Below are 12,457 nucleotides of genomic sequence, written 5' to 3' on the forward strand. Positions count from 1 at the left end.
TGACATGTCAAGTAGAGTAGACAATCAAGGTGCCTTATATTGCAATGTAATAAAATAGAAAAACAAATATTCAGTTTTTTATTATTTTATAGGCTAGTATTCATAAGTATCAAATGTAGCCTTTACGTTCAGGGTCAGTTGCGTTTGACGACACACAGGGAGCATCATAGATGCACGCACTGAAATATTGTAATAAAAGTGCGTATTTTTTTATATACATGTGCATAATTTGCATTCAAGTTAGACTGGTTTCTCCACGAGTCCTCTAAGATGTGTCATACCTCTTTAAGAACTGCGAAAGAAGTCCAGCTCTGTCCATTAGGTTTATTGTTGCCAGCTCAGCCAATCATTGAATCTTACGACACAATAGAGTGGCCAAAGTTGCAGTATAAAAAGCCTTGCCGAATTTAAGCATGACATCTACTTGTCCGGTGCGTGGTGAGGTTCATTTCCATAGCAAATCAGATCAAACATAGCAAACATCCTTTAGCACGCCTTGGAACATGCATTTTACGCAGGTTTTAATTTCTCTAAGTGTATTAATTGCATGTGGTCCAGTGGGTAATGGAGATATAACGGCGCCCCAGCAGCCTTCCACAGCCACGGAGGAAAGCGAGCAGTGCTCCACATGTGAGTTCAGGCAACACAGCAAGCTGATGAGACTGCATGCCATCAAGTCCCAAATTCTTAGCAAACTCCGACTCAAACAGGCTCCAAACATCAGCCGGGACGTGGTCAAGCAGCTGTTACCCAAAGCACCGCCTTTACAAGAACTTCTGGATCAGTACGATGTTCTGGGGGATGACAGTAAGGATGGAGCTATGGAAGAGGATGATGAACATGCCACCACAGAGACCATCATGACTATGGCTACAGAGCGTAAGGATCAACTATTTCAAAGATTCATTCATGTAAATGTACTATCCTCTTAATGGACAAAGAATCTAGGGAATAGCCTACTTGGAGAGACCCTTTACGCAGTCTTTACGCCCAAGCCAGTTGCACTCACGAGACAGCTATTGTGCATAAAATGCACAGTTAATATGTATAATTGTCGATTCCTGTTTTTTAAGGCTTTGTGCCCCTCTTTTTCAGCCTTGCTAAAGCTATTTTACGCACACTGAACATGGAAGCGCAGCAAAAGCGCACCAGCGTCGGTCCGAAGAAAATGTTTTCTCCTTTACCACACGTGATGGGGGAACTGTAGTTTAAATTAGTTCATATCTTAGCCAATATTTTAGGTGAAACTGTGTATTATGTGTACTGCCTTTTATATGTAATGTCTAAATATAGACATTATATCTGTAGCCCATCCATTCGTTTTTAAAGATATAAATAGCCTGTTTCCTTCTGCAATGCCGTATATATAGCCAACAAACAGTCAATTTAATTATTACAAATAAATGTCCCCCTAATGTGTGTAATGTATTTTGTTTTGTGGGCGTAGTCAACGTTATTGCTTTAAAAGTTAAATTTGACTCAATTAGCCTAGGTATATCAGTGCGTCATTTTATGGACCGCTTTAATAATAAAACTGTCACTGAAAACCAGTAGCCTAGATCCCGTATAATCACACTGATTTACTTTCTCTTCTTTCTTTTTTCAGCTGACCCCATCGTTCAAGTAGATCGGAAACCGAAGTGTTGTTTTTTCTCCTTCAGTCCGAAAATCCAAGCGAACCGGATCGTAAGAGCGCAGCTCTGGGTTAATCTGAGACCGGCGGAAGAAGTGACCACCGTCTTCTTACAGATATCACGGTTGATGCCCGTTACGGACGGAGGAAGACACATACGAATACGATCCCTGAAGATCGATGTGAACGCAGGAGTCACGTCTTGGCAGAGTATAGACGTAAAGCAGGTGCTCACGGTGTGGTTAAGACAACCGGAGACCAACTGGGGCATCGAGATAAACGCGTATGACGCGAAGGGAAACGACTTGGCCGTTACCTCCGCTGAGGCTGGAGAGGATGGACTGGTAAGTTGAGCTGTTGTGTTACCAAATGTGCGTTTTTTACACAATACAACCACTTTTAGACAGAGCTCCGTCAATAGTAATTGCTGTGAATGATAATAGCAAGACATTATTTATATTGTTTTGTTTTCAAATCAGCAATCTCCCAAAAAATGTGTGCCCGTATCACCAAAGTAAAAAAAAAAATATTAATTGCATGTTTCAGAGCGCGGAACATTCAGTGGTCAGTGCAGTCATTAATGTTTTTGTAAATGTAGTCCGAATCCTGAACGAATGATTCGTTCAAACCGGTTCTTTTTAGTGAATCAAAAACGAACAGCGCGACCACAGTAATTCGGTTTTAGCACTAACGATTCTTTTGACCTAGTTCTTGTATTGAATCAATAGCATGCATCGCCTTAGTACAGTCCAATTCCCGAACGAATAAATCTTGTTAGCCGGCTCTTTTTAGTGAAAAACACTTATGAATCAATCGAAACAGTTACAGAGTTAAACTGACTCACTAAAGTTACTTTCGTGATATTTGACACGAAAGTTAAAACAAACTGAAAAGAAGTTAAGACTCCTGAAACTTGAATCAGAGTAGTTAGTGATTGTTCAAAAGACAACTTGTGTTGTAATCGGTGGTATATTATATAAAAATAATGTTTTAGTGTTTAAAATGTGTGAAAATCCATTAAAAAAGCAAAACATTTATTATGCCTATCTGTATTTCTGTATATTGATTGTGCTGAAATCTAAAAGGATCTCATGATTTGCTGGGCGCAGTAAATGCAGTATGAATTGAATAAAAAAAAAAAAAGTACTACAAGAATCCTTAATGGCACCATTAAGGAACGGGAATTGTTAAGTGGAATCGGAACCAGAAAAATGTAATTCTTTCCCTTTCTTAATCATATCCGAATTGGCTAGATTTAGCATTCGCTAATGGTTGGACCAAGCAATTTCAAGGTCAGACTGAGATCTTGTTAGCCCATAGATATGAAAGTAGCAAGAGTAAACTTTGGGTTCTTTCTCTCACAGCTCCCCTTTATGGAGGTGAAAATCTCAGAGGGCCCAAAGCGAATCCGGAGGGACTCTGGACTGGACTGCGACGAGAATTCCTCAGAGTCTCGGTGCTGCAGATACCCTCTCACTGTGGACTTCGAGGACTTCGGCTGGGACTGGATTATTGCTCCAAAACGCTATAAGGCGAATTACTGTTCGGGAGAATGCGACTACATGCACCTGCAGAAGTATCCCCACACCCATCTGGTGAACAAGGCCAATCCGCGAGGCACCGCCGGGCCCTGCTGCACCCCCACCAAGATGTCTCCCATCAACATGCTTTACTTCAATGGCAAAGAGCAGATCATCTACGGCAAGATCCCGTCAATGGTAGTAGACCGCTGTGGTTGCTCGTGAACCAGTGCCCAGACAGGACTTGATCCGTCTCAAAGACCCGGACATCTGATCACACCACCCGCCATCCATTATCAGTGCTTTCCGCAAGACACTGTGCAATAGAAGGACGCTCACTCACTCTCTGGGCACCGCTTCATTTGACTATGTTTTTTTTTTTTTTGTCATTTTCCTCTAAATCAGTATCTCTGCCACAGGAGTCCAATGTCACACGGATATACTAAAGGAATGTCTTGGGAATTGACACTATTGAAATGGACGACATTCTCTGCTTTATTTCATGTTTTCACCTTGTCAGAATACTCTCATTAGGATACACAGACAACATACAAACAAATATATTACACAACCACTCCAAAATACAATCATTTAGATCTTTGCTGTAACAGCTGTAACCAGTGAGCTTGTTTAAGAAGAGTATCCAAGAGAAACAGAGAGGGACTCTCGAACATTGAACAGAGCTTGAATAGGGTTATCTGACGCAAACTTCCACATACACTGCAATAAACAACACACAGATCGAATTGTTAATCATAGCTTTTGTCCACTACTCATCTGTCGAACAGCCCTACACACTTGAAGTATTATTGAGATCGGCATTAAGGGAGAGAAGGACTTGAAGCAGAGGCGCTGTGGATGCGGTCTACACATTGAAATGTGTTCGAGACAGAGACGTCGGAACTGTAAGAATGAATGTTAATATCACGCTACCACTCTGTCTTCAAACCACACAGTTTGCACTATGGCAGACCAATAGAAAGAATTGGTTGCTAAAAATGTTGTAAAAACTGATTTTGATATGTTTGCTAATTGTATTGTATACTTGCCATTGTTTCCATTAACAGTTGCCTTTTTTAACCACGGTTAGTACATGTATAAGAACACAAAATAGCAAAAAAAAAAGTGTACAATATAAATCTATGTATCTGTTCAAACAAATAAAGGTGCTTGCTTTATATGTTCAACTCTATTATTTCAAATTGCTTTACAAGAAATGTTATTGAGTTTGTAATCTATAATATCTGGAAACATCTCATTAACCCAAGTAATGAAAATCAGTTGATAAAATGTTTTATTGAGCAATATGGGGCCTGATCAGAATTTTTCAAGGGGAACATTTACCACGTTGTGTCTTTTTATGCACAATGCAAAAGGGTGATGAAGGGTGTTGTCTGAGCTGTGTTAAGAAGTTCCTTCTGGGTTGGATTTACTATCATTTGACCTTTCCATTTGTTTTTCCTGTAATGGCAGCAAGCTGCAGTGTTACATAAGCCCAAATTAACAAATCTCCCCTCGGAATAGTTCAGCGTGAGCATGCAGCAGAGTTTTCTAAAAGCACTTGTGCAGAAATGTTTTGACAGCATGGCTAATTAGACCAAGGCTTATTGGAGCCCTCACTTCCGTCCAGAAGAGGGCGAACTCAGCACTGCCGAGATCTGCTTCCTTTCCTGCTGTGAGTTGGATAGATGCCATGGAAACCAGGTGGGAACTGCTCTGAAATGAACAGAGGGTTGTGGGAGATTAAAAGTCCCTGAGCAATAACATTTCTTTCCACATTTGGGTTGAGATAATGCGCCGTGGATTCTGGATCATTTGCCACATACAATTAAACGTGGGTTTCTGAAAAGCCCCGAACACCTCACATGAACGCTCTTGAAACTATCGATAAGCGCTTTAACATCTGAACGCGCACCGATAATCAGGTGCATCTCTTCGTAATTCATCCTGTTCTACATGCAGAAGCGTTCGTGCTATGAATCACGCTCAGCAGAAGAATGATTGATTTGTTTTCTTGTGCATCTGACTTGCAACGCAGTCCTTAGTGCCAGGTAATGGCAAGTGTATGATAAACAGGTACTGTAACGGTTTCCCCGAGTTGTTATATCTGTCACATGGGAAAAGTTTTCCTGGTCTCCGTGGCTTGACGGCTGCCAGCACATTCCCAGGTTGACAGGAGAGGAAGTGACTGTGAGAAAATGGGAAGGCAGCGTGGCTCCTCGGGGGGACAGAAGACTCCGGGGGGAAACACATAGCTCATCTCAGTCACCAGGCTTCCCCATATCCGCACGAGCTGCAGGGGAGCCGGGTAGAGCTGCATGCGCTCGGACAGGAGGGAAGCACCTTGAACAAGGGGGAAGAGGGACAGCTGCCAGGTGTGGTCAAACATCTGCATCTTCACACTAACTCTGGAGCAGCTGGGGAAACGCTTGGTTTGAGTGATGAGCTGAAAGTACACACTGCCACGAGGCATCAGGTCGAATATTGATGGCGAGGTTGAAGACAGGTGATGACCGATGATGTATTTTATGCTCTTGACATCTCACCTGGTCCGTTGCTGTGGTAAACATGCACTTTTCTATGACCCGTCTGCCAAAAAAGCAATCAAACGATGACAATTTTTCATCTCAAGTTGTCAGATGTCCTTCAGGTTTTGAACAAGAGACAAAATATTGTGAATCGTAAGATTATTTGAACTTTATTAAAGATTCTAAAGTGTGTTTGTTCATAAATATGAATCAAATTAAAATGGGTTTGTATTTCATATTTCAATGATTTTATTTGATTCTGGTCCAGTAGATTTATACATGCACTGCAGATATTTTAGCCTAATGGCTCAACATAAATTAATAAACATACACTATTAATCAAAGGTTTGGGGTCAGTATGAATAAGAAATGTTTCTTGAGCAGCAGATCAGCATGTTAGAATGCTTTCTGAAGGATCATGTGACACTGAAGAATTGAGTACTGATGCTGAAATAAATTCCATTTTAAAATATATTAAAATACAAAAAAGTTGTTTTAAATTGCAATTATTATTATTACAATATTACAGTTTTTACTGTATTTTTAATGAAGCCTTGGTGAGCATGAGAGACGCATTTCAAAAATATTAAAAAATCTTACCGACTCCAAACTTTTGAATCTGTGGCTTTGGCTTGAAAAACATGGCATGGAGTGATTTGTTTATCATTTAAACCGATCTAACTGATGCTTCTTGCAATTTTGACCTACCTTCATCTAAACCAACTTTACCATGGATTTACCAAGGTATTTAAATCAGCTTAATTTGCATCAACAATCTTCAATACTAAGCTACATGACAGAAAACCAAATGTTCAGGTTTGTAAGGTACATAAAACGCAAATGCTCATTAAACAAGACCTAATGACAATGCATTTCCACCAACTAGCCCAAAACTCTGTCACATTGTCCATGCTTAATGTTGAGCTCTGCGCTGTTCTCTTTTAATTCAGTCAACAATCAGGTTCTCTCAATGATCACAAGCTAAAGTACCTTTAATTTAATGATTAATCTTACATTTTGCAATGTGATAATCGCCTCAATTTCCAAGGGATGTGAGATTCAGTCACAGTGAACTTCTGCCCTCATCTGAAGAAAGCAATGAAAAGCAATAAAAGACACGAGCCTCGGGCAGATGGGCGCAGATGTGCAGCCACTGACGGCTGGTTGTCAGCGCTCCTGATGGATTTATCCAGCGCATCCACACTGGGCCTTGCCTTCAACACCACTTGTTTTTTCACTTAGCTAAGAAATCGACATCCGTCTCTCCCGACACTCTATTGACCCTTGTGGAATCAACATTTGATTAATTACATCGTAAAGCTTCCGGACGTCGAAGACGGGAATGTGTCCTGTTTTAGCAATGTGTAACTCAAGATCACATTTGGGCTGGAATGAGTCATTCAGCAAGATGTGTCCATAAGTCTAAGTTCATTTACAAGGCACCCTAATGACTGAAGTGGAAAAGGTCTGTGGCAGTAAACCATATGCCCCCAGGAGACCAATGACTGACAGTGATGGAGGATAGATGCTCCTCTGAGGAGACTGCGAGATGTCTGGATCATTTGGAAAAATGGAAACATGTCCCCTCCTGTGTCATCACAACGCCTGTCAGACAGCTGGATATGCATGCAGGAATCGGAGGTGTCTTGTCATATGGAGAAGCTGTTCTGCTTTGTTTTGCAATAATGTTCCTATCAAATATTGTTAAAATAAAATATTGCCAATTGAAATCTAGTTATTTATCTATCTTTGTTTTGCAATAATGTTACTATCAAATATTGTTCAAATAAAATATTGCCAATTGAAATCAGTTATTAATCTATTAGGCTATCTATCTATCTATCTATCTATCTATATATCTATCTATCTATCTATCTATCTGTATCTAGGCCTATCTGTATCTATCTATCTATCTATCTATCTGTATCTAGGCCTATCTGTATCTATCTATCTATCTATCTATCTATCTATCTATCTATCTATCTATCTATCTATCTGTTTGTCATCTACGTATATGTCAATCAAAGCATAGTTAACCTTAACAACCATTCAGAACACACCAGAAACCAACCAGCAGCACCCTAGCAACAATTTAGTAAGCAATAAGTACGAGGCTTACCTTGTTCTCTGAGATTCTTCAGATCCTTTTTGCCAGTCAAATCTGTAAGACACATAACAGACTGTTAATTTGCATACCCAAAACTGTAACACCAATTACACACAGTTCAGATAGGGAATAAGCAAAGGTAACCCCCATTCCAGCACATAAATCTAACGTTTATAAAGTCTCTAAGGACAACATGAAAACCGCAGTCGGCCATTATACAGTGGATGCTGCCAAGTACAAGCCTCATAGAGAGCATTGAGGTGGACAGTATGCAATCCACCAATGTAAAGCAGCAGCAAGAATGCAAGAGTGGCTTCACCTACTTTGATCACCATATGGTGACACACTTGATACTAAGACTACAGTAAAATGGGTCATTTATAACTCCATAAATTTTCTGTGAAAATTTCAATTCAAATGGTGCTGCATGGGTAAAAATTTACTTTATCTGAGTTTGGAATTTTATTCCAGAGCTAAAATTTGACAGAAAGATGTGGACTCTTTTAATGTGCATGTGATTTCAGCTCTCAAGCAGAATGATAATATCTACCCGGGCCACATAGACATATGTCTTCTGAGCCACAATGTTTCTTAACCTTTGACCCCTGTTGCAGAGGCAATGGAAAGGCATTTGGCACGTTCCCTGACCACGATGTGCAGCCCATCTCATGCCAGACCCTCTCTCCTACAGTAGTCTCCTTCTACCAGTGCCAGCTGTTCGGTCTTCAATTAATGGATGCCATTTAACAGCTAATTATATACTGTTAATGTACAGCAGCACGTTTTAGAGATTCGCACTTTGTTTGAGAGCAAAACATTTGTTTGTTTGTTTGTTTGAAATAATTAAAAATGGCGCCTGAATGAAGAGTTGAAAGCTGTGGAAAAAGTTGTACAGTAACTTAGCAATTGAATTAACATGATAATATGAGGGAATAATTTTATATATATATATATTTAAAAAAATATGCCCTATGCCTTGTAAACAAATTATGTATGGGATTATCCTACCCTTGGAGCAATTCAAGCTTAGTCCGCCAGAACCGTTCCAGCTGTTACTACAGGCAACGTGTCTCGTGTGCGAATTATTTTAGTCTTTTATCGCACCTGACGCAACCGTCACTTTCTTAAAGAAAAAAAAAACGTTTCTTTGAAACTTTTGTGATGTACAAATATATAAAAACTTGATAAAAATGACAATACTTGAGGTTTGTCGATGTAATGACTCACACCGTGAGGGTGAGCCATCCGTCTGTTGCCATATCTACGTCATTGCGTAATAGGCTACTCTTTTGTGTGGTTCTAGTGTTCTGTTCATAACCGCTAGATGGAGCTAAACAAAAATGAAAACAGAGGAAATGTGTATGGTAGCTTGTTTTCGCCAAAGAATAAAACATTGATTAACTCTTTCATGCTTGAATTATGATAAACTCATTCAGGATTTTTTCTCTATGTTTTTATTGCTTAGGGGCATGAAAAACAAGATTTGAAATGGGCTTTTTTACACATATTTTTCAAAAAAGATTTTCAGATGTCAACATGAGATAGGCCTACTGTATTAAACATAATACAGTAATACCACTGCAATACGGTGTGTATTTAACAAACCAATCAATACAATACCCTATATAACATCATGTGAAAACTATAAAATGTATACAAAAAAATTAAATGCGAAATATTCCAACTTTAGGCAATTGAACTGAAGGAAGGAACTGAAGGAATGGATGGATATTCCGCAGCAACTTGGCATTTCTGACTGGCCATTGGCCATCTTGCATCGATGGCCAATACAATGCATGGTATTGATGGTATCGATACATTGCATTGAGTTACATCTTCTAATTCTAACTTCTTTCTCAGAATTGCGAGAAAAAAACGTGCAATTGCGAGTTACAAAGTCAGAATTGCGAGTTTATATATTGCAGTTCTGACTTAACACACAATTGCGACTTCATATCATGGAATTCTGACTTTATATCACACAAATCTGTGAAATAAAATTAAGATTTGTGAGATAAAAAGTCTCAATTAGGCAAGCTTACATAGGTTTTCAAGAATTTCGTTTTTTTATTATAGGCTGTATCCAATCCAAAATTAAATCGTTCCCCTATATTCCCCTAGTATGCAAAAAACAGTATGTTACAAGATTAGTATTCATAAAAGAGCAGGCAAAAAGTACCCGGATGACCTACAGTGAAGCAACGCAACTTTCGCTGGTAGATCTGATCACATGATAATGACAACATGGCGAATGCAGTACTTCATACTACGCCTTTTTAGCAGTCGCAAAGTAAATACTTATTCAAAATAAGTAGTAGGCTATGCGATTTCGGACGCAGTCAGAGAGAGAAAGCAATGCAGAATTTAAAGACGCTAATCAAACATTTGATTAAAAACTGCAGCACGCTAAAACGTGCTTGACCACTGTTATAAAATTAATTTAAATGAATGTTAGGCTAAATTAAATTAAAGTTAGGCTAGACCTTTAAATTTAAATAAGATTACTTGCAGTTAATTTGCTTTATTGGCATAAAATGTAGTTAATTCAATATGTTAATGATTAACAGCATTTATATAGTCTATTTTTACTATTTTCTATTTCTACTACAAAATGTGCATGTAATCATTAAATATTAACTGGGTTATAGCACTATGCTCACTTGAATTTTCTCTAGATAATTTGACGTTACATTAGGGCGCTACGGTTCCCGACACATTTTGCTTTACCAGAAACATTATTCTTTTTTCCTCTCTCAAAATTATGTTGGCTTGCCTTTCCGTCTTAAGTTAATGGCTTAATAATAAAGCTGGGCTGCTTAAGGCACACAGGAGCCTTAAAATAATACAGTTTTTCGCAATTGCTTTGGCATATTTTTCAAAACAGTATTAAAATTCTCTAAACTTGTCACAACTGTTTGCTGGAACATAAGAACTGTATTGCATGTCTGCCCAAAACATTTAACTCATCCTTCAAAACCTGTGTCAGTAAATTGACCAATGCCACCAAAAGTGTTTTTGTCATTGCGTGAGCCACACTGGTCAAAATGTTTAGATGTTTTTTCACCAAGTAAATATTTGTTACATACAAATTTCATATACAATACAAATGTGTTAAATACCAATACATCAGTTGTGTCTGTATATCACACTGGGCTTTTTAAATACAGATTTCAACACTAAACAATTACTGAGAAAAGTCAACACTGTAGTACATAAAAAGACAATTAACCTTTTTATTTATACTGTACATTTATTTGTGTACATTTTTACATGTAAACTGAAACTTCACAGTTGCTTGTTTTTGCTCATTTTTAAACACTATTGTGTCTTGCCCTAACACCTAACACACAGAAGCAACTGTGATTTTTTAGTTTACATGCAACACATTTCTGCAAAAATAAATGTATTGAATAAATGTATTTATATAGCACTGATGTAGCTGCCACTGTTCAGGGTTGTGATGTTCCTCCATGTTCAAAAATGCTGATTGTGCTGGGCAAACATATTTGATTGGTTTATTAGTAATATTGTGATTCCTATTTCATTACAATGGCAGGCCATTTGCCAACTCAGCAGACATTACAAACATGTCAGATATTTATGGACTATAGCCTACATATAACAGATTTTGATAAGTGAATGTTATATTTTGCATGTGATGGCTCACACAATGAACGAATGTTTAGATGATGTCAAGAATTTCACACTTTCACAGCTCATCAGTTTTGATCAACAATCCATGTGCATTTAGCTATTGTGTATATTGTAGACAATTGTACTTAATATTTTGCACACGTGTGCTAAAACACATGTAATTTTCCTAAATCAATAAGATAAATCTGATGTGAACAAGAGAAAAAAATCTAATCCGAAAACTGCCAAAGATATTCTTTCCCCAATATTTGACAAAAGGGATAATTGCCCTGCACATACACTTACAAAAAGACTAGACTAAAATAATTAAATTGTTTTTGTGTTTACCAGCTCCAGCTGGCATGCTATACTAGGCTAGCACTAATGAGCTCACATGTGCTGAACCTGAGCGCAGAGCCCACGTGGCAGTGAATATGATCATGCAACGGCACTGCAACTCGATAGCACGTCTTATGATAATATTGTATTTAACATAGGGAAAGGTCAAACCACAGCACACGTTTTAGTTTTCACGGCCCTGTGCTGCGACTTCAGCACTCGCTCTCGTATAGCTGCAGGGTGCAAATTCTAAAAGCAGGGGAGAGGTGAGGCAGCACTCAGGAGCCTCATTCCTCACTGACCCTTGTTTCAGACTTCCATTAAAGTTGAGTATGTGTGCCTGCTCTCTTGAAAGCAGATCAGATCGGGCTGCACCGTATATGCTTTGGATATGAATATCGGCCTGATTAATCGGGATGATCATCTCAAGAACATGTGAACCCTCAGTTAAAAAGGTCACGACAGATTCATTTTACCAGCTGTCATCCGTTCTAGGCCAAAACATCAGTTTCTTTCAGAATACTGCAAGCGACAGGTTTGCATATTCCGCGATGAACTGTTGTGTGAAAAAACGAGCCCGATGGTGTTCATTGCCTGAACTCTGCTCCCCTGCTTGTGCCCCTCTCTGGCTTTACGTACAGTAACTGTGCACATTTTTCACATCCAAAATGAAACGATACATGCTACGTGCATCACC

General features: G+C 38.8%; 1 protein-coding gene and 1 long non-coding RNA gene across 2 annotated transcripts; one reads left to right on the top strand and one right to left on the bottom strand.

Annotated features, from left to right (window-relative positions):
- The first annotated feature begins 383 nt into the window (after positions 1-383).
- On the top strand, positions 384-4,331 carry mstnb (myostatin b). The gene is made up of 3 exons (XM_079617623.1): positions 384-879; positions 1,607-1,977; positions 2,998-4,331. The coding sequence occupies exons 1-3, from the start codon at positions 504-506 to the stop codon at positions 3,376-3,378; spliced, it is 1,128 nt and encodes a 375-aa protein (XP_079473749.1). The 5' UTR covers positions 384-503; the 3' UTR covers positions 3,379-4,331.
- Positions 4,332-4,437: 106 nt separating this feature from the next.
- Positions 4,438-9,073, bottom strand: LOC307001308. The gene is made up of 3 exons (XR_013798202.1): positions 8,797-9,073; positions 7,801-7,842; positions 4,438-4,869 (listed from the first exon to the last, which is right to left on the bottom strand). It is a non-coding gene; the product is annotated as an uncharacterized lncRNA (long non-coding RNA).
- Between the last annotated feature and the right edge of the window lie 3,384 nt (positions 9,074-12,457).

The sequence above is a fragment of the Phoxinus phoxinus genome (genome assembly GCF_949152265.1).
Source record: "Phoxinus phoxinus genome assembly, chromosome: 7".
NCBI lineage: Eukaryota > Metazoa > Chordata > Actinopteri > Cypriniformes > Leuciscidae > Phoxinus > Phoxinus phoxinus.

Bases quoted from the DNA above. Each gene is read 5' to 3' on its own strand.
- mstnb (XM_079617623.1), top strand. From the start codon at position 504: ATGCATTTTACGCAGGTTTTAATTTCTCTAAGTGTATTAATTGCATGT. The intron at 880-1,606 runs GTAAGGATCAAC...TTCTTTTTTCAG, and splicing joins CATGACTATGGCTACAGAGC to CTGACCCCATCGTTCAAGTA. The intron at 1,978-2,997 runs GTAAGTTGAGCT...TTTCTCTCACAG, and splicing joins AGGCTGGAGAGGATGGACTG to CTCCCCTTTATGGAGGTGAA.